This window comes from Rhincodon typus, chromosome 38 (assembly GCF_021869965.1).
Source record: "Rhincodon typus isolate 14 chromosome 38, sRhiTyp1.1, whole genome shotgun sequence".
Lineage (NCBI taxonomy): Eukaryota > Metazoa > Chordata > Chondrichthyes > Orectolobiformes > Rhincodontidae > Rhincodon > Rhincodon typus.
Window position 1 is genome coordinate 18,356,588 of NC_063369.1, and position 27,128 is coordinate 18,383,715.

Below are 27,128 nucleotides of genomic sequence, written 5' to 3' on the forward strand. Positions count from 1 at the left end.
TTTTGTTCCTGATTTACAGCATCCGCAGTTCTTTCAGTTTTTATGAACTTTGTGCACTTGTATTCAGTAGCGCTCCCATTTTCCCGACCCCTGGCTTGTTAGTCTGTCTTGTGCAACAGCAATCAAATTAGCGTACCTGACTGATTATATGTCACACCTAAAATCAACATTTTCTTCTCTTTTAAAATGTTTTTGACTGCATTTGTTGTACACGGCATGATTATTGCAATGTTCAGCACTGTCGCATTGCTAAATGCTGTCAACTTTAATTTTCACCATGGTTGGATAATATATATTGGTCTAAACAATTATTTTTGCCACATTACATACCATTTACATTGCTGTACGCTGGCCAATTTATTTTCTTCTGAATGCGTGCTGGCCAAGCTGTTGTAGGATGACTAATTTATCCACTTGCCAGATTGCTATCCCTCAGCCATCTATTATACACCAAACCTTTAATTACGGATTTCCTGCATCACTTTTATCACTGTTTCTAAATCCCTGGTCAGACCATTATACAATAGCTACGTTGTTCTGCAGTGACCACGTAACTTGGCTATGCTATGGATCAGCCGTGTTTCTTTTCAGTGGCCACATTGCTTATTTTCCTTCATTTTGCTACACAAATTTCTTCCCTGTTTATTTGATAAATATAGTTGCAGGTTTTTGGTCTCTTGCGCACCTCTACCAATGTAGACAGAAATGAACAGAGGTAGCATATTCCCTGTTCCTAACCCTCATGTGCCTTTTATTTATACTGGGATAAGATTACAGGTCCCAAACCCTCCAGTTACATTTGTACGGTGCAGGATGAGATTACTGCCTTTTACTCATATCCAAAGTGTCTATTACTCCATATGGAATTCATTATTCAGTTTTGGTTTATACGAAGAGATTTTAAACTTGTGCATTAATAGAATTTTTATTTATTATAAACGCCAATAAAGTTTCTCTTTTGATTCCTCATTTGTCACCTTGTTTAAAGTGGATCACGGTAAGTGGAGTACAATGTAGCTTGTGTATATTGACAATGTAATGAGGTTAGAACCTTGTGTTTAGAGCATGATGCAAAAACAGGACTGTGATTCTCTAAGTACCAAAATGGCAACAGGGAGTTGTTTCCAAGGATAGATTGCAGAGAGCTTCATTTGATGGGGAATGCCAGCCTACTGCACAGTGTGCACAAATTGTGTCTTATTCAGTACAAGCGTTAAATGAATTGTTTTTATTACAGCTGACATCGCAAGAAATATGGGCGCCAAAACAGTGATTGCCATTGATGTGGGCAGCAGGGATGAAGCTGAGCTGAGTAACTATGGAGACAGTCTTTCGGGATGGTGGCTGCTTTGGAAACGCCTAAATCCATGGGCAGAAAAAGTTAAAGTAGGAAGAAAAGCCTGTCTTTCATGCAATTACACGGTGTACATTTTTTAAAGGAGTTTGGGGAAGGCCGGCTGCTGTAGTGAGAGAGAATCTTGCAAGGGATTTTAGTTTTTTTTGGCTGTCCCGCAGCTTCTCACTCGGGGTGGCAATTGAATGTGGGCTGTGAAGGCCATTCGGAGAACAACCCCACTCCACTCACCCCACCACCACTGCCCCAGCCCCATTAAATAGCTGGGGGTCATATTCACACAGTCGCCAAACTAAACTACACCGCACTCTCACCTGTCCGTAAAACATGGGAACAGAAACCCATTGAATCTGCTCTGCCATTCAATGAGATCAAGGCTGATCTGATAATCCTTAACTCCACTTTCCCACCTTTTCCCAAAACCCCTATTCCCTTACTGATTTAAAAACTATATCAGCCTTGAATATGTTTGAATGACCCAGTCTCAACAGCCCTTTGAATTAAAGAATTCCACAGATTCTCTACCCTCTGACAGAAGGAATTCTTCTTCATCTCTGTCTTAAATGGGTGACCCCTTATTCTAGGAGTATGCCCTCTGGTCCTAGACTCTCTCATAAGGAAAAACAACCTCCCCTCAACTACCCTGTAAAGCCACCTGAGAATTCTGTATATTTCAATAAGGTCTTCTGTCATTCTTCCAAACTCCAGTGAGTACTTGACCTCTTCTCATAAGAAAATTCCTTTATATGCAGAATTCTACTGAATTAACTTTGGGCTACCTCCAATTCCAATATATTTTTTTCTAAGAAAGGGGACCAAAGCTGTTCACAGTATTCCAGCTGTGGTCTGACTAAAGCCTTGCTAAAATTACATAAGACCTCCCTACTTTCAAACTCTTTGAAATAAATCTTAAGTGACAGTCCCACTCGCTGCCTCATGCCTAACAGTAGAAATACATCACCAGGGCTGAGATTAAGCCATTTTGTTTGTAATTTTCCCCTTGTTCCTTGTGCAGTGCTTCATTATGTTGTGACAATGCAGCAGGGTGATTTTTGTCTCATTTAGTGCTAGCACCTATATTGAGGGCTTGATATTGGTGCTGTGTAGATATAGAATGTCAGGGGGCTTTACTTTCCCAGCTTTGCTACCTCTTGGCATTCCTTTGCGTGCTGTCACTTTGCATTTGGAGCTCAGATTTGTGACAGTTCCCAGAATGTTTCTGAATTACCATCTCATTTGTCCTTTATTGCTGCCTCTCATTCACTCAGATACCTCTATGTATCTCACTCAGCCGGAGTCTTTGTGTGTTTCTCCATTCCCTCTCTTACGCACATTCTTTCTCATGTATAGGACTGAGTTACCTTGGAGCAGGCGTTGAGTGTGAATGCTGTCACAGAACAGTGCTTCGGAGTACAGGAGCACTGGCCAACACTCGGGTGGTCTAATATTTCTACTCATGAGTAATAAGTAACGAACTGAGAAGTTGAGTGAGCACCTTGGCACCATGTACTAAGCACATTGCATTCCCTCCAGTTCATTAGCTGGTTTTGTTGCCATTGATTTTTGCCAAGACTACGACATGTGCATCAAGGGTTATGATCAGATCTGGCATCCAGCCATGCATTGATGAAGAAATCTCGCTCATTGTTAAGTGCATCTTGTTACTATTTATTTTACTAGGGCAATGGTGGTGAAGAACCTCGCAACCTCATCACTAAAAACAGAACATTTACAGGACAAAAAACATCTGCATTCTCAGCGTGACTCCTTAGGGGATGGTACCCATCACCTTCCTTAGCACCTGCCTACGGAACCAGATCATCCCCAATGGACTCCTCCCTGGACTGACCTATCCCCTTCCTAACTCCCTACCTACACTCACCTTTACTGGCTCCATCCCCGCCTCTTCGACCTGTTTGTTTCCTCTCCACTTATCCTCTCCTCTATCCCTCTTCTATCCGCCTCCCACTCTCTCCCTATTTATTTCAAAACCCCCTTCCCCTCCCCCTTTTCTGATGAAGGGTCTAGGCCCGAAACGTCAGCCTCTCTGCTCCTATGATGCTGCTTGGCCTGCTGTGTTCATCCAGCCCTGCACCTTGTTGTCTGGGATGGTACCCCTGTCTGATTTGCAGAGGTGGGGAAGAAAAGATTGGGCCTCTGAGTTGTAGAGAGGGACCCTGCCCCAGAGTGTTGAGGGAGCTGTGGGAGATCTGTGTCCCAGACATTTTGAGAAATAGTGAGACATTTGAGAACTGTAATAAAGGTCTACACTGTGTTCAGTGCTGCAGATTAAAAAGTGAAAGTGTTTCTTGACTGAATGAGAAGCGCCATTTCCATGTTAATGGCTCAACCTGCAGACCTATTTCTGTGCACTTACTAATGCTCACTTGCTTTCTATTTCCTCTTGTTTTTGTGCTCTGTCTGTCACCTGCTAGTTCCTCATTTGCTGTAATCGTATTGTACAAAATGCATTTTAGTGCTAGTGGAATTCATGGAGAGATTGGAGCTCTGGTTTGGGAATGGGCATTGGTGTTCATGTCTTGTATGGTGGTATTAACAGATCTCATGTAATGTACCATTGAATATCTGATATGTTACAGGTGCCAGATATGGCAGAAATTCAGTCTCGACTGGCTTATGTCTCCTGTGTTCGACAACTGGAGCTGGTAAAAAGCAGTGCGTACTGTGAATACATTCGGCCACCTATTGACAGGTTCAAAACCATGGACTTTGGCAAGTTTGATGAAATTTATGTAAGTGAACATCTTGTGGTGTATGTTTTCAAAGAGTAGTAGAGCAAGGTGGAGGCCATTCAGCCCAATATGCTTGAACTGGCTCCAGAGGTGTGCCATAATATAACAGTCTGATTAAAAATATATACCATTGCATTGCCTTCTCCCAGTGCTTGGCTTTCCCCGCCCTCTGCACACCTTTTTACCTTTGTACAGATATGTCTCTGTTTTACAAGATTCCTGTTTCTGTTGTTCAGTGTTTGGATCGAGGGCACAGGGGGAATGGATGACTACAAAGCCGTCTCAAGGGACTTTCAATCAACACAATCAGCTGACTGTGTTTACTATATGTGTGGCATGTAAAGGTGGTCTCTGTGCTGGCGATCAATAAACTGATCGCAATTGTTGTAAAAAGAAAAATCTGATTTGCTGTGTCCTTTAGAGAAGGAAATCCCAGCCAGTCTGGTCTGCATGTGACTCCAGACCTAGGGCAGTGCAGTTGACTTTTAATGGCCCTAACTAACTTTCCATATTGAGAGCATGGAGGGATTGTCAAAACAAAAAGCTGGCCTTGCCTGTGATGCCCACATCCCATGAAAGAAGAAAGAAAAAATCAGGATGGTATGTGGCTTGGAGGGGATCCTGTAGGTTGTGATGTTCCCATGTGTTTATTCCCCTTGCCCAATATGGCATAAGGCTAGGGTTTGCACATTATTACAGTGTGTACTTTGCTGCCACTGAGAATCAGTGATGAAGGGAGTGCATGTTGAATGTGATGGGGTGCCAGTTTAGCGGGCTACTTTGTCCTGGATGTTGTCAAGCTTCTTGAGTGTTGGAGCTGCACTCATCCAAGCAAGTGGGAAGTCATAGAGTCAAGTATTCCATCACACTCCTGACTTGTGTCTTCTGGATGGTGGGCTGGCACTGTGGAGATGGGTTTGTTGCTTGTGATACAATTCCCAGCCTTTTGGTTGATCTATTTCAGGTTTTGGTCAGGAGTCACTATTAAGGATGTGGGGAGGACTTAGTGATATGTATGTATGTCATGTGGAGATGGTTAGATTCTGTCGTGCTGGAGATATACAGGCATTTATGTGGCACAAATGTTACTTATCACCTATTGGTGCACGTCATTAGCATGACTTTCCCGGGCTTCAGGTGGTCAGCTATGTTGGTCAAGAAAGCAAGGCTAGTCTTTGAGGAGGGGAAATTCCCCATAATTGGAATCTCTCCTCAGTTCGCCACAGGTCTCTGTACATCACCACTGTTGACCCCAAAGTCCATACTTGCACATGGAGGCAGGAATCTGTTCCTCATGGATTGTGTTGTTTTGCTTGCTGGTGTTGTCCTCCTCTCAGCTCACTTCCTGACTGCCCACAGAATGTCGGATACCAGTACGGAAAGGTGGTCTTCAGTAGCTGGAACAGGGGCGACATTATCGACAAGATGCTAACGGACAGAAAATCAGTCGATTATTATGAAATCAAGAAGAAGAATGTGAGTAACAGATCCCAGTTTCTAATATAATACGAGTTTAAAACCGCTAACTCCTTGCTGCAGGGGGCTAGTATATTAATTTAAATCTCCAAGTTTCTGCTCTCAGTACTTTAAACCCCCAGTTTATTTTATCCAGAAACACCCATGTACACTCACTGGGCCACAAGAAACCACCTGTATTTACAAATCAAAATTCTTTTTAAAATGTCTCTTTTTACCATAAATGATGGAGTGCTGTCAGAGTATTACTCAGCTTCAGTGATGATGGGGAGAGCAAGAAGATTATGTCCACTGTCAGTCTGTGGGATTGGACTGTGTTTAGATATTCACTACAGGAGGGGAGATGTGAGAGGGCCTGTATTCAGCTGGCCACAGACTCTCCAGTTGAGTTTGTTTGTGTTTCACTCTGTATCTCTCCCCACTTAAAGGAAAGCCTGCCCCAGAATCCGTGTCTGTTCTGCTGTTTCCTTGCTCTGACAATAGATCTGCTGCCTGTGTTAGTCCGAGTATCTTCTGAATGAGTCTCCATAGATGAGTCTGTTAGTTTGAGTGTCTGATGTCTATGTCTAGGGTGTGTCAGTATGTGTTAGTGTTTGCCTTTGTCCAGAAGTGAGTTTATATAACTCTGAGTCTCGGTCAGCGCATCCCCCTCCATAATTAAAAGAGGCTTGCATCCTTTAAGAATGTTCTGTTTCTGTTTTTTTGCGACAGTAGGGGGAGCGGCAATCTGTGATGGACAGATTCCTGCCCTCAGGGGAGGTAATGGCCTAGTGGTATTGTCGCTGGACTGTTAATCCAGAGACCCAGATAATGTTCTGGGGACACGGGTTTGAATCCTGCTGCAGCAGATGGTGGAATTTGACTTCAATAAATACCTGAAATTAAGAATCTAATAATGACCGTTAATCCATTGTCGATTGTTGGAAAAACCCATCTGGGTCACTAATGTCCTTTAGGGAACGAAATTGCCATCCTTACCTGGTCTGGCCTACGTGTGACTCCAGACCCACAGCAATGTGGTTGACTCTGAAAAATTAGGGATGGGCAATAAATGCCGGCCTGGACAGCGATGCCCTCATTCTGTTTATGAATAAAAAAAGTAGCCAATACTTGGACCAACATGCTCTTGATCAGTTATGGCACCTGGAGCATTCTCGATTTTAATCACTTGTGTATTTGATGTTTGAGCCGTCAGATGTCAAGGTCTTAAACTTATTCCGTTTCCAAACAGTGCCTCCTACAGTACCTCCCCACGGTATCTCACTTACCCCACCCACCCCTCCCCACCCCCTCCTTTTGCTCTCATGCTTCTTTGTCCACACTCCTCATGAAGCACATTGGAATATTTGACTATGTAATTAATGGCTCCTTGTAAACTGGAACTGAGCAGGTTAAACGTGAAGGAGCTTTGTAGACAAGCTGTACATACAAAATCATTCACACACTGTCAGAAGGTGTGTGCCAAGTGTTTGTATGGAGGCTGCTTTATTGAACAACATCTTCTCTTACAGGCCTTTATGTCCTCGAATGCTGCATTCACTGACCTCGCTGAAATTGTGTCTCGAATTGAACCCCCAAAGAGCTACAATTTAGCAGACGGTAAGCTGCCTACTTTTCCAGTACTTTCTCAGTGTCTTTTTATTTAGTTGACTCAAAATTCAACTAGAGACGAGTCAAGAAAGGAAAACACCCAAATAATGGATTTGATCATCAATCAAGACTCTCAAGACAATTCACTGCGGCCCATTTCGTAAAAATTTGAGTAAAGCCTTTTTTTTTAACCCTAGCCTAAATCGGCTACCAGCAGATGGGAGAAGCTGCTGTCTCGGTATCCTGTTTCCTGTTGTTTTGTGGCTCCTCTGTGCAGTGTAGCCACTTTAGCCTAGATGACTAGATAACTGACCTGCCTCAGGTTCTCCTACAGCTGAGTAGTGAGATTGGGATTTTTTGGTGACTAACTGCACTGTGGGTATCGGTGCTCGGGACTCTAGGCACCCAAACCATGTTGGCTATGTGCAGTGACCCAGAGGTTGTGAGCTCCAATCCCACTGGGACAATGTCATTAGACACCACAACGACCGTGAATGCTGCAGAACACTTAGAATAGCTCCACTGGATCAGTCCAGAACCTCGCGATGATAATCCACTGCTCCCTCTACCACTGCCTCCATTATTGACTCCAGTCCCATACGATTCAATTGACTCTTAATGTCTTCAGATAGCCCCTGTTACCTTGGAGATTGGTAATAAATGCGGCTTTGCCAGCATTGACCCAAATGCGGTCTCTGCTTAATGTAGCTGCAGTACCAGCACTGGCCACATATAACGTACTTGCACTTTCCCTGTTGCTGCTGTGTGCTGAGAGTTTCATATTTGACAAAAGACTGCATTGTGACTTGTTTTGTTTCGTGAACCAGAAATGTTTGTAAGTTTATCAGTTTCACACTTCTTGATCAGGGGTTCCCAAAACAGGCACCAGGACCCCAAGTAGGATCGTGATCTTTGTGACAGTGACCTCTGCCAATTCCATCTCTTCCTGTTCCCCCACATCCGCTATCATAGATCTTCTCTCCCCGCTCCTCCAAACCCTCAAGCCAACTGCCCACTGAGGGGACACGACAATCTTCCAGCCTCAAAGTGATGTCACGGTGGATAAAGGTTTGGGAAGGACTGTTCCAGGTGGTTAGGTTGTGCCCTCCGTGTTTTAGGTTTCACCTCCAGCCTCCATCAGCCCAACAAGTCAACCCTTTGCTGTAAATTGAGTTGAATCTCCATTCACTGCCAGATGTGTATCAGCCACACATCCTTTTCTCCTTGTGAACCCAACGTTGTTACAGCAATGCATTTCAAACCAAATGGGGCGTGGGGTAGAAAAATAAGAATCCATTTTCTTTTCGTGCCCCACATTTCCTCCTTGTTTTGCTCCTATCAGTCTCCTGGTGATTAATTTTGAATTCCTAAAGATTTTAGGCCCGCCCTGGTGGTTGGCAGCTCTGACTTTACATCAGCATCTATTTTAGGAAGTTGGAAACAAAACTGTAGTCATAGAGTCATACAGCACAGAAGCAGACCCTTCAGACCAAGTCCTGCCTTCACTTGGCCCATATCCCTCCAAACATTTCTTATTCATGTATTTATCCAAATGTCTTTTAAACATTGTAACTGTACCCGCATCCATCAATTCCTCTGGAAGTTCATTCCACATACGAGCCACTCTCTGTGTAAAAACAAAGTTGCCTCTCATGTCTTTTTTAAATCTTTCTCCTCTCACCTTAAAAATAACTCCCCCACCCTTTGGAAAAGACACCTACCATTCACCTTATCTATACCCCTCACGATTTAAAAAATCCCTATGAGGTCACCTTTCAATCTTCTACCCTCCAGTGAAAAAACATCCTAGCCTATCCAGCGTCTCCTTATAACTCAAGCCCTCCATTCCCAGCAACATCCTGGTAAATCTTTTCTGAACCCTTTCCAGCTTAATAATATGCTTCCTATAACAGGGCGACCAGAACTGCACACAGTACTCCAGAAGAGGCCTCACCAACGTCCTGCCCAACCTCAATATAATGTCCCAACTCCTATACTCAAAGATCTGAGCAATGAAGGTGAACTGGGGAGGGCCTCATTAATCAGTGTCACTGTAACTGTGTTGTCTGGGTCTCATTGTACTGTCAGCTATTTCCATTAAAACATCATAGAAGGACTGGACATGCATGAGTGAAGTGATTGATAAATCCAGTAACTCCCTTGCACTCAGAATTACTGTTGGTGCCAGTGTTGGTTCATTTATTTCTTAGTAACGTGTGATCTCATTATCTATTAAGTATCTACCAGCACAGTATGCAGCAAGAACATTCTCAGTTTCACTTCACATTAAAAGCAGCCTCCTCTATACCTTGATGAGAGTGCACTTGCGTGCAGACTTTGTGGCAACAATTTCATCAAAACTCCATAATGCAAAGAAAATAGCAAGGGTGCCAAAAAACATGTGCAAGTTTGATGCTAGAACAGGGAGGGATTTTTTTAGAAGTTTAGAACATAAAATGTAGACTAGAACATAGAACTGTGCAGTGCAGGAACGGGCCCTTTAGCCCACAACGTTGTGCCAAACATGACGCCAAATTAAGTTAATCCCTTCTGCCTGCCCTTGGTCCATATCCCTTCATTCCTTGCATGTTCATGTGCTTGTCTAAAAGTCCCTTAAATGTCCCTATTGTATCTGCCTCCACCACCACCCCTGGCAGTGTATTCCAGACTCCTACCACTCTCAGTGTAAAAACAGAACTTGCCCCTCACATCTCCTTTGAACTTACCCCCCTCTCACCTTGAATGTATGTGCCCTAGTTTTAGACATTTCAGCACTGGGAAAAAGATTTTGACCACTAATCCTGTCTATGCATTTCATAATTTTATAGACTGCTATCAAGTCTCTCCTCAGCCTCTGCCGCTCAAGAGGAAAACAACCTGAGGGCTTCTCTAGCCTCTCCTTATAGCTCATACCCTCTAATCCAGGCAGCATCCTGGTAAACCTCTTCTGCACCATTTTGAAAGCCTCCACATCCTTCCTATAATGTAAGTGTGACCTAACCAAAGTCCTATAAATCTGTAACATGACATCCTGATTCTTGTACACAATTCCCCGACCAGTAAAGGCAAGCATGCTATATACCTACTTTACCACACTATTTACTTGTGTGGCCACTTACAGGGAACTACAGACTATATACATCAGCGCTGTTCAGGGTCCTGCCATTAATTGTATACTTTCCTTAACATTTGATTTCCCAAAGTGCAACATCTCATACCCAGATTAAACGCCACCTGTCATTTCTGTACCCATATCTGCAACTGATCTATATCCCACTGTATCCTTTGACAGCCTTCTGCACTATCCACAACTCCACTGATCTTTGTATCGTCTGCAAACTTACTGACCCCTCCCACATCTACATTTTCATCCAAGTTATTTATATATATTGCAAACGCCAGAGGTCCCTCTGTGGATCCCTGTGGAATACCACTAGTTACAGACCTCCAGCCAGAAAAACATGCTCCCACTACTACCCACTGCCTTCTATGGGCAAGCCAATTCTGAATCCATGTGGCCAAGTCACTGTGGATCCCATGCATCTTAATCTTCTGGATGAGCCTACCATGAGGGGCTTTGCCAAAAGCCTTATTAAAATCCATGTAGACAACATCCACTGCTCTACTTTCATCGATCACCTTTGTCCCCTCCTCAAAAAATTCACTCAAGTTAGTAAGACATGACCTGCTGTGCACAAAGCCATGCTGACTGCCCCTAATTAGGCCTTGCTTTTCCAAATGCATGTAAATCCTATCCCTAAAAATTCTGTGCAACAGCTTCCCAACCACCGATGTGAGACTTGCTGGTCTGTAGTTTCCTGGATTATCCCTATTTCCCTTCTTGAACAGAGGAACAACATTAGCTACTCGCCAGTCCTCTGGGACCTCTCCAGTGGCTAATGAGGATAAAAAGATCTTGGTCAAGGCTCCAGCAATCTCCTCTCTTGCCCTTATCAATATCCTGGGGTAGATACCATCGGGCCCTGGGGACTTATCTACATGGGGAGGCGATGGCCTCGTGGTATTATCGCTAGACTGTTAACCCAGAGACCCAGGTAATGTTCTGGGGACCTGAGTTCGAATCCTGCCACTGCAGATGGTTGAATTTGAATTCAATAAATATCTGGAATTAAAAATCTAAAGATGACTGTGAATCCATTGCCAATCATCAGGAAAAACCCATCTGGCTCACTAATGTCCTTTAGGAAAGGAAACTGCCATCCTTATCTGGTCTGGCCTACATGTGACTCCAGTCCCACAACAATGTGGTTGACTCTTAACTGCCGTCTAGGCAATTAGGAATGGGCAATAAATGCTGCCGAGCCAGCGACACCTTCATCCCGTGAATGAATAAATGAATAGAAAATGTACCTTAATGTTCTTCGAGAATTAACACCACTCCTTTCTTGATCTCAAAATGCCCTTGCATACCCATCCGTAATTACCATGAGGGCAGTTAAGAGTCATCCACATTCTTGTGGTACTGGAGTCACATGTAGGCCAGATTGGGTATGGTCGGCAGATTTCCCTCCCTGAATGACATTGGGGAACTAATTAATTTTTGTGACAGTTGGCAGTGGTTACAGGGCCGTCACTAAGGTAGCTTTTTAAAAATTGAATTCAAATTTCACCAGCTCCCATGTACCTATCTGGGAAGAGGAATACAAAGGGAGGGCTGAGGGATTTCCTGAATCAGGCCTTTAAAATCACAAGAGGGTATGATCAGACCATGTAGAGGAGATTTTTACACTTGTGAGTGAGACTTGATAATATCTGCCCTGCCACGCTCCTCTGTGACCAGCTCGCTGTCCTCTTGTGGCTGAGGCTGTTAATGTGGGTTTGCCCATAATCAATTCAAACTGCAATTCTAGGAGATACCTCTTTTTACCCCAGAGAGTGGTTAGAATGTGGAGCTCAATGCCAAATGGACTGGTGGAGGTGAATAGCGCAGATGAATTGCAAGAGAAGTTGGATAAGCAAATGAGAGAGAATTGAGGTAAGTGAGTTGGTAGGTGAGGCAGGTAATTGAGTAGGTGTTAGGAAGTCAGTCTGGAGCATGGGGCAAATGGGGTGTTTCAATACAGCTTCTCTCTTTGAACCTGAAATGGAGGCAGTGATAAATTTTGACTCCGAGAGCAGTGCTGTGCCTTTGCTGATGGAGAGAGAGAGATACAGGGAGCCTGCCCATCACATGCTTTGTGTTTTCTCCATAGCAGAAGAATCTGATTATCTTACTGAATATGAGGATGAAGTGATGGATGCAGTGAGGGATGAGGAACAAGATGACAATGAGGAGCTTGAAGACCAGGACGATCCAGAAACCAACCACTCAGCTGCTGAATGGACTCAGGAATCTGCTTTTGAAATGGTAAGTGAACGACAGAATCACCACTTCTACAGAATTTCTCATCTTCTTACATGTTAGTTATGAGTTGGATAACCCCAGGAAAGTAAACTCTCCCAAATTTAATCATCCAGTGAAGGATTACAGTTCTAGTAACAAGACAAGCCTATTCATCCTTTCAAGGCTGTTGTTCTACTTAGTTCTGCTATTCAGTTATAGCTGATAGATACTTCAACTTCAGTCTTTCATGGGATGCGGTCATTACTGGTAAGATCTTGCCCATTCTTAATTGGAGTCATAGAGTCAGAGCTTTTATATGATGGAAAGAGGCCCTTCAGCCCATCAGCAGTATCAAGCCATCTATGCTGTGGTGTTTCAAGTGCTCATCTAAATAGCTCTTAAATGTTTTGTGTATTCCTGCCTCTACCACCCTTTCAGGAAGTCAGTTCCAGATACCTACCACCCACTGGATGAGAGAGGTTTTCCTCAGATCTGCCCTGTCTATGCCTCTCAGAGCTATGTACATCTCCTCCAGCCTTCTCTGCTAGAAGCAAACAGTCCAAGCCTATCAGGCCTGTCTTCATAGCCGAATTGTTCCAGCCCAGGCAACATCCTCATGAATCTCTCTCTAGTGCAATCATATCCTTCCAATAATGTGGTAACCACATGGTGCTCTAGCTGTGGCCTGACTAATGTTACACAAAGTTCCATCATGGCCTGCTGCTCATGTGTTCCATGCCTCAGCTAATGCAGGCAAGTATTCTATATGTCATCTTAACCACTTTATCCCTCGGTCCTGCTGCCTTCCAGGATCTGTGGGCATGCATACAAAGGTCCCTCTGATCCTCTGTAAATCCTAGGGTCCTACCATTCAACCATCTCTAGCCTTGTAAGTCCTCTCAAAATGCACTGTTCCACGCTTTTCAGGATTAAATTCCATTTGTCACTGTTCAATCCATCTGACCAGCCCATTTATAGCATTCTAAGGCTCTCCTCCTTGGTGTCTGCCACGCCACCAAGTTCGGTGTCATCTGACAGATCAAACTGACTGACCATATCTTCTACATTCATGTCTAGATCATTAATGTACACAACAAACAGCAAAGGCCCCAGCATTTAATCCTGTGGTACACCAATGGACATAGACTTCAGTCACACAAACACCCTTCAATCATCACCCTCTGCTTCCTGCCTATTTTGGACCCAATTTGACACATTACCCTGGATCCCATGGGCTCTCAGCTTCTTAACCAGTCTGCCATGTGAGACCTTGTTGAAAGAGTTATGGAGTTCTTTACAATTGTCCTTAAGATGAGTGGCTTGTTAGGTCATTTTAGAGCGCATTTAAGAGTCACCCTCATTGCAAACAGGTCTGGAGTCATGAAAATACCAGACCAGGTAAGGAGAACAGATTTGTTTCCCTAAAGGACAGTAGTGAACCAGATAATTGTTATAAAATCCCAATGCCCAGCTTTCATTTCCAAACTTATTACTCAAACTTAAGTTCCGCCAGCTGCCATGGTTTCTCATCTCAGGAGCATTAGTCCAGGCAATACCAGTCATCATCATAGAATCCCTACAGTGTGGAAACAGGCCCTTCAGCCCAACAAGCCCACATCGACTCTCAGAGCATCCCACCCAGACCGATCCCCCTATAACCCACCTAATCTACACATCCCTGAACACTACGGGCAATTTAGCATGGCCAATCCACCTAACCTGCACATCTTTGGACTGTGGGAGGAAACCGGAGCACCCGGAGGAAACCCACACAGATACTGGGATAACGTGCAAGCTCCACACAGACAGTCACCCGAGGGTGGAATCGAACCCGAGTCCCTGGCGCTGTGAGGCAGCAGTGCTAACCACTGAGCCAAATAAAAACCGAAAGAACTGCGGATGCTGTAACTCAGGAGCAAAAACAAAGTTGCTGGAAAAGCTCAGGAGGTCTGGCAGCATCTGTGAAGGAGAAAACAGAGTTAACGTTTCGGGACCGGTGACCCTTCCTCAATGAGACCTGCTGAGCTTTTCCAGCAACTTTGTTTTTGCTCCTAACCACTGAGCCACTGTGCCGCTCCTAGTAACGTTATCATTCTGTCCCCGCACCCCTACTGCACAATAATAGGCTGCAGTGTTCCTATCCTGTGGTGAGGAAAAACACCAGGAATTGTGCTCCTCCTCACCTGTGATGCCCCCATCCCAGTAACTGGGTTCACTGGGCACAAAGGAGTGGGTAAAAAGAAACAGGACCAAAAGAACACAGATAAAAGGGGCAGATCCAAGGTAGGAAGACCTAGCAAGAAAGTCAGCAACACTGTGAAAGCAAACAGCAAGCTTTCTGCTAGACACTAATTGACAGTCACGTTCACCTCGATAAGGACAATCTAAGAGAATAACAGAGTGAGAGGCAGGAGCGCTCTCAGTGATTTGATCTTGCAGAACTGATATTGTGCATGATATCTCTGTTGTTTTATTCAGTTTCAATCAGTGTTTAACTTCCTCTTCCTATTGTACGTGCAAGTATGGGGACTTGTCCCTGCGGCAGTGCTGCAAAACATTGGTTTTTACCAAACTTGCAACCAGACGCAGTCAGTTATGGCTGCAGTGCCACAGAACCAAGTTTCACCATTTCATCAGCTGCAGAGTTAAGCCCCTCTGGGTGCAGCATACTATGGATACTCAAGTGTCAAAATGCGCCAGACGCAAAATTCATGCTGCTATCCAAACTGAGAAAGAAATTAAGACACTGTTTGAGACAACTATTCCAAGTTCCATTGATTGAGCAGGAATGGAAAATTGTGATAAAGCAGCAAGAACAAACTAATGGGCCTGATGGGTACAGATTAAAGGCCATTGTGAGACAACAAAAGAACATATTCAAACTGTATTCATTATGTGCATTGTCAGAATGGAGTATTCCTGACCACTGGGGTTTATTTAAGCAGCACCGTTATTTTAGGGGATTTGAATTGATCTATGAAATGTAACAATATATAAGGATTCGTTAATAGGATGAGAGTGAATGACTAGCAGCCAGGAGATGGACCAAATGGTTTCCCTCCGTGCTGTAATTAGTTATGTCAGAGTTGAATGGAGCTAAGAAAGTAGAATAATCTACAGGAAATTAACAAGGGAAAGTGAGACTGGGAAATAGAGAGTAGAGGTGAAATTTAACTTGTTGATAGCACTGGAGACCAACAGGGTGATGTGTATCTCTAGGTGCTGTTGCTGATTGGGTGCCAGTGAACCAAGGAACAGCCAATGATCACGCCAACACTGTGAAACGATTCTGAAAGCTGGGGTTGAGGAGTGCCTGAATAGCCGAGAGCTTGACAACACAACTTTGGCTTTGAAAGACTGCAGGAAGTGCTGACTTGATGAAGGCAGTTTACTAAGCAAGTGAGGTGGCAGGTCAGCTTTGATTTGGGATGGTAGACCATAGGCAGTGCAGTGATTTCCTGAGAGTTCTCAATCAGATGTTTAGCCACGACTACCTGTGTCAATAGCAGCAACCTGGAAAGATATCTACTTGCAGTGCCAGACTTAAAACTGCAGAAAGGCAGTAGTGACTAGGGGGCTCATGGGGTGGATACAAGTTACCACCATTAAAAGCTCTTTGAGAGCTGGTGCAGACAAGGTGACTATATCCTAGGCTTTAACAACTCTGTGATTACTGCTCTGTCTACTGACTCAACATTGCAAGTAGGAACCACATTCTCACAATCAAAGGAATCAACCATTTCCAACTGAGAAGAGAGGAAATTTCTTTAGTTTTGAATGGTTAGAATCCCTACCCCTTAAGGCCATGATGCCCAGTCGCTGAGTACAAACAAAATTCAGATCACTTAGTGGCTACAAAGGGGATTGAGGGATATTGGGAATGGAATTATAGAAATGAGCAGTAAATTTATCAAACGGTGAAGCAGGCTTAAAGAAGCTGAGCGGCCACCTCCTGCCCCGGTTTCTAATGTTCATCGCTCATCACAATCTTGTCTTCAATCCTTGTCGATGATGGAGAGGCACTCACCAGAGGATCCAGCCTCTGTACAGTTAATGTGGCCACAATATCAATCCACACACCAGGTCAGCTTTTACTCATTGCTCTATCCAAGATATCAATGCTGACCAGTTCAGAGGTAACAGTGAAGCTGATGGTCAGGTGGAGGTGACTGGGATTTCTTTTGGTTCCGGTGGCTGTCAAAGCAGCCTGAGTGTTGCCTGCTACTTATCAGCTGAAGTCTGAATATTACTCAGGTGTTGCAGATAGCAGCTTCCCTTCATCTGGTGCCTTCAGCATTGTAAGACCTGAACTGAGCTTCATTCCTGGGAGAGGTTGGGGTGGTGGGGGATGCGGGGAGAGAGGGGGGGGTGGTCTTCTGAATTGACCAAACCTGTGGTTAGTTTTTAGTGGATGGGTGAAGGATAGTTGGAGATATCAGGGCCGAATGAGCCGAGGGGATGCTTGGGGACCAGGAACAGTGGAAGAATACCTTATGGAATTACTATGGGAGCGTGTGAGAGTATTGGGGATTGGGAGTCTGGTGGAATGTGGGATGTGGCAATAATGGGAATTGGGGATCTGGTTCAGCTTTAAATTCATTAAAGCATTTGTGTGTTTCAATCATTTCCCTGATCCCCACAAACTCTCCTTCCTTCCCTCCCAAACCCAGGATCACACCACAACCAAATGCTGACTCCTGTACCTCACTGACATAAAAACCATGCCTGCTTACATCTAATGTGACTATATTTTATGAATGCCCTTGTGTCATATCTAATTGATGTATCAGCTTCCCCGTAGTGAATTTTTAATGAATTTTATTTTCTTTTTCCACAGGATGAACAGAACAATGTAAGGCATCGTAAAGCTGGCAGCAACACCCAGCAAAACCCCAGCACCCAATCAGACTGTTGCTAAAACTCTACCTAGTCAGCCTAGCCAGCAACTCCCACTTCAGTAACGGAACCTAGCGAAAGAAAGGGATTTACAAAATTATCCTGTTGAATAGCAAAACATCTCTTGCACCAATCTTTGCGAGTGTGGTATGCTACTTGTATCAGATTTCCTCCTCCATCAGGGACTATTTTCCTTCCTGTTTACAGGAGCTGGTTTCCAGCACTGGAGTGTCCAGGGGGCTTGCTGTCATTTCAGTTTGCTGTTGGATGCAGCATTTCCTTTTAACTCCAGGTGAAGTGAAGCGAAGCTGCTGAATCCCATGTCCTCCTTTCAATCAATTTTCCCCTCGGTAGAAAATCTTGCTGCTTGCTCCCAATACTTTAATTTTGTTTAAATTCCAAGTCATTGGGATACTCAAGTGAGTAAGTAGGATCGCCAGCAGCCCTGGTTTTGGGCTTCTGATGCTGTGCTGGCTTTGTCAAATCCTGTCACTTGCTGAGCTAGTCAGTGTCTGTCCATTCTTTTAATGCAGATTGGTAACAAATCAAGAAAGGAGCTAGTTTTTTATTTTACCAGCGCTCCAGATCCCCATCAGCGGAGGTCAGTTTTGTTTAAACGCTGTTTAAACTCAGTGGGTGCTGTATCATAGCCAGTATCTTCTAACAGAGATCAGTCTTCAGCTCTGTGTTCACAATCTGTTAGCTATTAGCTGAATTTACTGTCCTAAACTCCAGTTAGTACTGTCACAACTGAGAAATTTAATGTTGCACTGCCATTTCTGAACCATACCATGTGGATTAACTCCTTAGGAGATGATGGTTGAATTACACTGTGATATTCCCCACACAGTGTAAGTAACAGAGTTCACTCCATGATAGATGCATTACTGTAGCTCTGTATACATGCATCTTGTCCCATTTTGTTCCGTTCCCCATTTTCAACACTCTCTTTCTCCCGACCCACCCCCTTCACTCCCCCGCCTCTCCCCCCCACACCCCCCTCTGTTTGTCTTTCCCCCCCCCGCCTCAGTTCCCCAAGTTTCAAAGGGTTCAGATCACTGTCCACGTTAGTTTACAAAACCAATCAGTAATTCCAGACTCTGAGAATGAAAAGTGAAAATGTCCTGCTCCGTGGAAGTCTCTCGGCCTGTTTATCTCCGGTCTGTTCCTACTCTGCAAACCCATGGCTTAAATAAACACCGGCCCATCATTCCATCACTGTGAACCTGTGGACAAGGAGCAGTGTACAGCACAAAACATAGAGAGACCAGACGGAAGTCTTTGGAACAAGCACCAAGTCAAAGAAAAACAAAATGCTGTGAATGCTGGAAATCTTGGAAGAAACAGAGTGCTGGAGAAATTCAGCAGGTTGTGCAGCATCAGTGGAGAGAAACAGAGTTAATGTTTTGAGTCCAGTATGTCAGTTCTGAAGAAGAGTCATGATGGACTCGAAATGTTAACTCTGTTCTTCTGTCCACAGATGCTGCCACACCTGCTGAGTTTCTCCAGTGTTCTGTGGTTTTATTTCAGTAAATAAGTCATTCAAACAAATGTTACACTTAAGGAAAAGCCCACGTAGTGCACTCCTGCTTATAACAATTTAAATATGAAAACTACTGGGAGCTTCTCACTGTCTCTTGGGTACAGATGACCCTGAACTGTTTCAGGGATAGAATTGTACCTCCACAAGACAGGAAGGCTTTGTTGGGCTATTGATGGTTGTAATGTGGTCCTATACTAGGATTCACTTTTTGTTTGGCACTGATAATGTTATTGAAATGTTTAATTTTTGAATAATCAATTATTGCTGTTCAACTATTTAATCACCTGCACTGCCATTAATTTGTGACTTTTAATTGGTTACTTTATTCCCTCGACATCCTCGAGATGCTGCTTTGTTTAGTCTGAGAAGGTGATGAGATTATGTTTTGCAGATGGAGTTATGATTGTGTTCTAATGGATTTTATTTGGCGGTGCAGAATCTGCTGCCGGATTCACATGACCACAAACTAGTTACTGCTGTACGAGGATTCACTTAGCATTCCTCATCTCCACAGCTGATTAGACTGAATATTCACCAGTTGGGCCGAACTCACTGAGTTTGCCCATTTAACAAGTAATAGCACACTGACATTCCTAGTCACCTAGCTATCCTCCTCCTGTTTAAACCTCTGGACCAGAGTAAGTATCGAAAGATAAAAAGCTGCGTTGTAACGAAACACCTTAACCTTCCTGCTATAGGCTCATTTGTCAAAAGTTTTGATAGTGCACCTTGTAAGTAGCTAGTTGAAGCACTGTTCAACCAAACCACTCCAGGCACTGCAGAACAGAAGCTACTTCCTGTAGAGCCCTTTCCAAGCTAGTCTGGATATGTCCAGAGTGACTCCGTCTGGTACATTTCAGTGTCAACAGGGAAAACTCTAAATTCCAAAGAGTAAGGTTATAATGAATGTTGAGCTGCTATGGAAAATTAGCTGCAGCTTCAGTGATAGGGATAATGTTCATAACCTGTACTTATCACCTTTTTGAAGTGAAGTCTATAAATCCGGTCTGTTCTATCCTAGTAAGCAGTAACATTTGGATGTACCAACATTTCAGTAATATGTGGAGAAACTTCACCAATAGGATCACGGTAATGCAGTAAAGGGAGACATGCTGTCAAAACTTTTCGTGGTCTGTTCATCAGGATGGAGTTGTTAGAACACCAGATTTCAAAGACAGCAACAAGTTCTACTGTTCGTACTGTATTAGTGTAAATTATTGTTCCATTTGAAATTTGGTATTCTTGCGATTACATCCTGATGAGTGCAACACGAGAAGCTTAAACAACAAGCCTCCTTTAACAGGAATAGTAAGATCCTGTTATCGCTCACGTACTGAGTCAAGCGTCAGTGCCAGTCTGAATTGAGGCTATTGAAGATGGCTACATATGAAAAGGAGCCCTCAGCTCCAGAAATTGGGTTTTCAATTCAGGAGAACAGTTGGTTTCGAGATGAGGGGTTTTCAGTTTGGGTCAGATATCTGACCCATTACAGTGTGCATAGCACAGGAAGACCAGGCAGCACTAACAAGGTGCTTGCCTCTGGAAAGGGCAAACCATGACCATCCTGTTGGTATGGGTGGTAATGGCTTTGTGCCACCCCGCCCCCCCTTTCTTGCTCTGTAGTTAGTGCAGGTGGCTCGCTGCCCCCAATGAGATGCTGCTGGATTGACAGAATGGGCACAACTGTAACCAAAAGTGGAGACATTCTCAGCAACGTTGCACAGACATTGTGAAGAAACCAGCAGATCCTTGAGATTCTTGCACCTCCAACACTAGTAATCTAACAATGCAACTTTCAGTTGAACTTTTTTTAACCTGCTATTTGCACTGGTCAGTAATGGATGTTGAATAATCCTGTGCATTTTTGTAGTTTTAATCATTTGCAATGATTAACGTGAGATTTATTTCCAAAGTTAATCAGCAATATAATAAATCATTGACTAGCAGAAAATGTCACAATTTCTGATGGTTGAATATTTAAAGGAAATAATGGTATTAAATACTATTAAACAATTTACTGCAAAAACTGTCATGTCCTCTGTGTATGTACCACTTCTCTCAAACTTCCTTTAATCCAAATCGTTTTGGTCATTTTGCAGTCTTATCAACAAAAGTGTGGAAATCTCTCCCCAACTGCAGTCAGTGTTGTTCAGTAGGTAGTAGGTCACATGTGAAACCGGATGGGAGCCCCCTGACTCATCAATTCCAACCTCCAAGACTTTACAGCTACTCGTTCAAACAGTCTGGTTGAAATACAGAAAGCTTCTCCTTTGTGTGGTTTATTGCCAATGCCACAATCCATTGCTGCAGGAGACAGTCACTGCTATCTTATCCCAAAGGGCTGAACACAAGCCTTTTGGTGCCGTGATAGTGTTCCAGCCTCTGAGGCAGAAGGTGCAGGATTTGAATCCTGCTGCAGACAGTCCCAGCAGGTAGAGAACAGAGCTCCTGCTCTCTGTTTGGGGATGATGCTAAGCACACCCTCTGTGTTTTGGAGAAAGATATGAGAGAAACGGACCGTGACATCCTGGGACTGACCAGCATGTGAATCATCACACTGTTTCCCAAAGAGAACTGTGAATGTATAAGGGTATAACAGGGTGGTGAGACAGAGGACTTAACTCCAGGCACTGAGCTCTAGCACTCAGTAGCTGTCTTTTAAAAAGCCATCCCTTAAGATTGAAAATGCTTTGCTTCGAATCCAGTTTGAAGGACTCTGGAAATGAGAGCAATGTTGGCCAGGGGCTGGTGAAGGTTTGGGTAGATAGACTGTTTGGAGGCTTGTGTGCTTCCCTCCAAGGCCTTGACTTTGATACACTTAGCATCTGCCTGTTCTCAACAATGTGTTTTGATGCTTTCGTGAATGAGCCTTCTCCATTTTGCTTGGTCACAAGTCAGGGTCGTCCATGACTCAGTGGGATCTTTGGTAGTACCTCTCCCAATACTGAGCTTTCTGCTGTAGATTATCCAAGTCTGCATAAAAGATAGACAGTCTACAACCCCAGGGTGATACAGAAAAATTTTGTGTTCCTGCTTGCAATTAAAGGATTGGTACCTGCCCATGTTATACCATCAATGTTTATGATTTAAACAAGAACATTGGATTAGATTGATTCAATAATGTGGCAGAAAGCAGCCTGGAAATTCTGTTCAAAATCACAGACCTGATGGGAGGGCAGATTATTTATGTTGTTCCCAGAGGGAGATCCTGTGCCCACCTGGGGCTGCACAAATTCCTAGATCAGATGCTCATGCCGCAACATCTAGGACCTGCAAGTTAGAAATTGCAGGACGTCAGAATATTGTAAGGAGAGGAACGAGATAATTCAAGGCCTCAATGTCGTTGCATAGTGTGGGGCACATGAAACATGTATGTGCAAGGCCATTTAATCATAGCATCTCTTAATTGAGTGTTTCATTTTATCTTAAAAATTTCTGTCCTAAACAACCAATAAATGGAGGAGAGGACACTAAAGTTATTATTTGCCTCCTTATCCTCGCAGGTTGATGGATGAATGGGAAATTCACCATGTTACTGAAGTTGTGTAAATTGACCAGATGATCAAATATTTAGGATGTGCCTTAGCGTTTTAGATAAAGGCAAGTCTTACCACCGCTTTAGTTACTGACACAGAGCTCCCTTATTCTGCAGCCTCCTCTTCACACAACTTCTGGTTGCTAGCTATTTCTAGCCACGTGTGAATGTAGCTGGATTTGGTTAGGTAGAGGCTGGTGCATAAAGTGAAGGGGCAGCTGCTTCCTGCTTTGAGCAGTGTCGGTCAGCACTAATTCTCTAACATCACAGATAACTCAATCGGCCTGCACATTTCCTTTCAGCAGCCATGGGAAGAGTTAACCACTTTACCACAAGAAATAGCTGTTACATTTTTCAAGGAAACAAAAAAAAATAAATAATTACGGCTTAGAAAGAATATTACGGTTCTCCTTATCAGGTTCAACAGAGATGACCATATTATGTAGAATCATTAACTTGCACAGATGGAGGTTGATTTTATAGGTTGCAACATGTGTTTTTTTATTGAGCGTCATAGCTTGGGAATTTTTTTTCATGTAGCAGTAAGTACAAAAAAAGCTGTAGGCCACGGCAATTGAAAGTTAAGTTGAAATTTCCTCTCTGGTTTTCGACCTTCGCCCCCCTCATTCAGCGCTCGGCTGTGTTCCTGGCAGCCGTTCCAGTACCAGCCAGATCCCCCTCTCGGTTCTGAGAATCAGCTCGGGTTTCCTGCGTACCTCCTGCGATGTGTCCAGTGATAACCTGTAGCGGTGCAGAGTCAGAGCCACGGCCACCTTCATCTCTGACAGGGCAAAGTTCTGTCCAATGCAATTCCTAAACAAACAGGGAAGAGGAAGCAACAATTTAAACACCAAGGGATGGGCATCTCGCCACTCTGTACCCCCTTCCCCAAACCTCAAAGATCCAGATTTCAAATTCAGGTTAAATCAATAGGATGGTAGTAAAGATTAAGCAGGGACTTGTTCACATCTGTCACTCTCCAATAGTCCAAGTACTTTAAACTAATCCCTCTAGCAGGGGAAAATCAAGAACAAATAGGAATAAATATTACTTAAAGGAGACATGTAGTCTAAACTTTCCCACTTTGTACTCAGGACTGAAATGCAAGAAAAGCAATATTAGAATGGACACTTGGAGATGCGGCAGATACAGTTAATCAAACTAGGCAAGTTGAGTGTGTATGACAGCAGCAGGATGTAGCAGAGATTGGCTCTCTGTACCCTTCTCTTGGTGATAAGGTTGCAATGGGTGGACATATTCATTTTACCTCCAAAGAATAACCTCAACATCACAGCAAGATTATTCAAGGATGAGGTCAGAAAGAACTTCACAAACAGGTCATGGAAATCTGGGACTCTATCCCTCAAAGCAAGCTGTGAGCCTGAGGGACATCAGTGAAAATCTCCATGCTGAAATAGATAGACCAAAGCTGGATCCTAAGTGATGGAACAGTGTCCAATGGTTGAATTATTTACTCTGTCGATCCTTCTGGGAATCTGTCATGGTGTTCAATACTTCAGCTTCCCCAGGGAAGTTATTGGGACTGACCTAACATTGTGGAGATACCCACAGCCAAGTCAGCCACAGGTTATCCATGAGGCTGAAAGAGCTGATAATGCTCGCACCATAATTGGACACGTCTTGGATTCATCCTACAGGCATCAACACAGTACCTGGTCAAAGCCCCTCTGACAGCACCTTCTGAATCCGTGACCTCTGCCATTTAGAAGGACCAGGGCCGCAGATACATGGGGGCACCACCCCCTGCAAGTTCCCCTCCCAGCCACTCACCATCCTGACTTGGAAATATATCACCGTTCCTTCTATGGCAGAGGGTCAAAATCCCTCCCTGACAGCATTGTGGATGTACATTGAGATGTTGTGGTCCATAATCTATGAGGTAGCTCACCTGCATCTTTTTAAGGGCAATTAGGGATGAGGAATAAATGCTGCTGAATCTGTGGTGGCCAGGGTTAGGGTTAGGGTTAGTGTTAGGATTAGGGTTACAGAATTATGGAATGATTACAATAGCTAAGATGACCATTTGGCCCATTGTGCTGTCCCTCTCAAGGAGCAATTTACCCAGTCCCGCTCCCCCACCTCTTGACAATCCAATTCCCTGTTGACTGCTTAGATTGACCCTGCCTTCCAGATCCTAACCACTCCTTATCATTGTAACATCCCACAAAAGACTAAAGAGAAAGCAGTTGTTTTTCTTGCAATATTAACAGCATCTTGGCATGCCAAAACACTTTGCTGCCAAAGAAAATCCATTTTTTTTAATAGAAGGGATTAATAATGCCACCCTCCCATCTTCCCCTGTGAAATGTACTCAACTCTGGCTGATGATGCTGATATAATGGTCACGTCACTCGACAATAAAACATGGTTTCAAATCTCACCATGTTAGTTGGGAAGATATAAACTCAACCAATAATCCTGGAATTCCAAAACTAATCTGTACTGTCCATGACAACTACCATTCAAAGCCCTTCTGGCTCACTAATGTCCCTCTTAGGGAAGAAAACTCTTTCTTGCAGCTTGCAGGCTCTGTTCTGTGGTGGAAGTTTACCTTCACACTATAACAGTACTTGGGCTGATTGTATCTTTTCTCTGGTGGTGTGCTTTTGCAACATCTCACCCTGCAGCAGTTCTACAGCTGAGGTTAGTCACGCTGAGGTACTGGCCACTCTGACACAGTCTCACCACTTCCCTCCCACACAGTTTTACTCAGATAACACTTGGAGCTTGCCTGGAGAGCTGTGTGCTGGGTTAAAAAGGACATGCTTCAGTCCACAGAGTCAGCCAGAGGGCTCATGCCCCTAGGGAGCTTGGTGTGGATTACAGAGTGAGTGCTGATGTTCCAGTTCAGTGTCACAGTCTCAAGCAGAGAAACACCAATTGTCACCATTTATTAACTCTCCCAGTTCAATCAGGTCAGTGAAGGTAATCGTGCAGCACCTTTCATGTTTGTGCACAACTCAGAGTCAAAAACACATTTCTGTCGTTAATATAGGCACAAGGAATCGTTTTGACAAAAGCAGGAAAATACAAAGACTGACCGTGTTCTATCAAATATGGAAATAGACTATTGGGAAATCAGAAACAAGTCCTTGCACCCCTCCAGCAGTGACCCACCTTGAAGTGGCCATCCATACATAGAAACAGGAGTAGGCCATTCAGCCCTTCAAACCTGCTCTGTCATTCAAAATGATCATGGCTGATTATCCAACTCAGTGTCCTGAACCTGCTTCCTCCCCCATGCCCTGTGATCCCTTTAGCCCTAGGAACTGTATCTAAATCCTTTTTGAAAACATTCAATGTTTCTCCCACAAACCACAAAGACCATTTGATTTCACGACACTGTGTCAACGATCTTCCTGAAGACAATCTCACAATGGAAAAAGAGACCGAAGGAGGCAGTCATAGATCCATCCCTCAAGATTTCAACTTAATTTTAAATAAATTTGGAATCTAAAGCTAAGACTCACTGATGGTGACCATGAAACCATTAATAGCTTCAAAAATTATATGGTTCATTAATGTCCTTTAGGGAGGGAAATCTGTCACCCTTACCCAGTCTGGTCTATATGTGACTCCAGACCCACATTTGTAACTTTACTTGGAAACGGCCCTAGCAAGCCCTTCATTGCGAAGGCCAGTTAGGGATGGGCAACAAATGCTAGCTTTGCCAGTGATGCCCACAGCCTGAGAAATCATAAAAAGAAAAATCTCAAAGATCCATCTTTAGATTATTTCCATTTAAAAGTTTTCATTATCAGGAGAACCATCTCAGCAGCTCATTGCCGGGTTTTGGGAATGCCATCTTTCTAAGTGTAGGAGGAACATGGATACTAGTCTGGGATGCTGTCACTACCAAAGCAGAAATATCAAAGCAGAAAAACACAATCCCACCAATTCTCCCACCAGTTTGTGTCTTTGGAACTAGTCTTGCTGTCTGTTATCCCGACTCTGCGTGCTAATTCCCAAGATGTTGGGGAGCAGGACTGGTGCCCCTGGCATTGACCCCTGACCCTGGCACCCACCTAACATAATTACAGAAGCTGAATAGGTGGAGCAAGATGCAGGAATGTTTAAATGATGCCCCCTGCTGTGCTGTTTTGGAGGATTCCACAAAACCATAAGGACTTGGAGACTGGCCAAGGGGATTGTCAAGGCTGAAGGTGAGGGACTGAGTTCTTCATCCATTTTACTGCTTGGTTGTGGCCTGCTGTTTCTGACACAGACTCCATACTCTAACCGACTGAGGACACAGACCTGACTGACAGCCATATTGGACAGGACTGACACTGAGCATCTGATCTGGAGGGTTTCAGTCGATCCTGCGAGATTCTTGTTCAGAGACAGCTTATTCTCAGAACCCGGATTGGAACAGAGAGTGTACCTGGTAGTGGGCATTACCAAGTGAAGTCAGGTAGCAGCACAGCAAGGGACCCACCCTGCAGTAAGAGAACTAACTGAGCTTACCTCGGGCCTGCTGAGAAGGGGATGTAGGCATGTGACGCTCTCTTGGCTGCGTCTGTGGAATCGAAGCGATACGGGTTATAAACCTGTGAAAGACAACGGATGAGATGGTTAACAGGATCAGTCAGCATCACTGAGAGAAACATGTCCTT

The 27,128-nt window shown here is 43.9% G+C and overlaps 2 protein-coding genes across 5 annotated transcripts in view; one reads left to right on the plus strand and one right to left on the minus strand.

The window, feature by feature from the left end:
- pnpla6 (patatin-like phospholipase domain containing 6) overlaps window positions 1–20,982 on the plus strand; it is a 148,087-nt gene extending 127,105 nt beyond the window's left edge. For all 3 annotated transcript variants that reach the window (XM_048617875.1, XM_048617876.1, XM_048617874.1), the window contains 6 exons: window positions 1,238–1,386; window positions 3,955–4,107; window positions 5,467–5,583; window positions 7,095–7,182; window positions 12,387–12,541; window positions 17,355–20,982. In XM_048617875.1, coding sequence (XP_048473832.1) covers window positions 1,238–1,386; window positions 3,955–4,107; window positions 5,467–5,583; window positions 7,095–7,182; window positions 12,387–12,541; window positions 17,355–17,435 — 743 coding nt within the window. In that variant the 3' untranslated portion in view covers window positions 17,436–20,982. The remainder of the gene's footprint in view (window positions 1–1,237; window positions 1,387–3,954; window positions 4,108–5,466; window positions 5,584–7,094; window positions 7,183–12,386; window positions 12,542–17,354) is intronic.
- A 1,980-nt stretch (window positions 20,983–22,962) lies between these two features.
- LOC109919110 (ultra-long-chain fatty acid omega-hydroxylase) overlaps window positions 22,963–27,128 on the minus strand; it is a 45,542-nt gene continuing 41,376 nt past the window's right edge. For both annotated transcript variants that reach the window (XM_048617878.1, XM_048617877.1), the window contains exons 12-13: window positions 26,980–27,062; window positions 22,963–23,304 (exon numbers count right to left, since the gene is read on the minus strand). In XM_048617878.1, coding sequence (XP_048473835.1) covers window positions 23,115–23,304; window positions 26,980–27,062 — 273 coding nt within the window. In that variant the 3' untranslated portion in view covers window positions 22,963–23,114. The remainder of the gene's footprint in view (window positions 23,305–26,979; window positions 27,063–27,128) is intronic.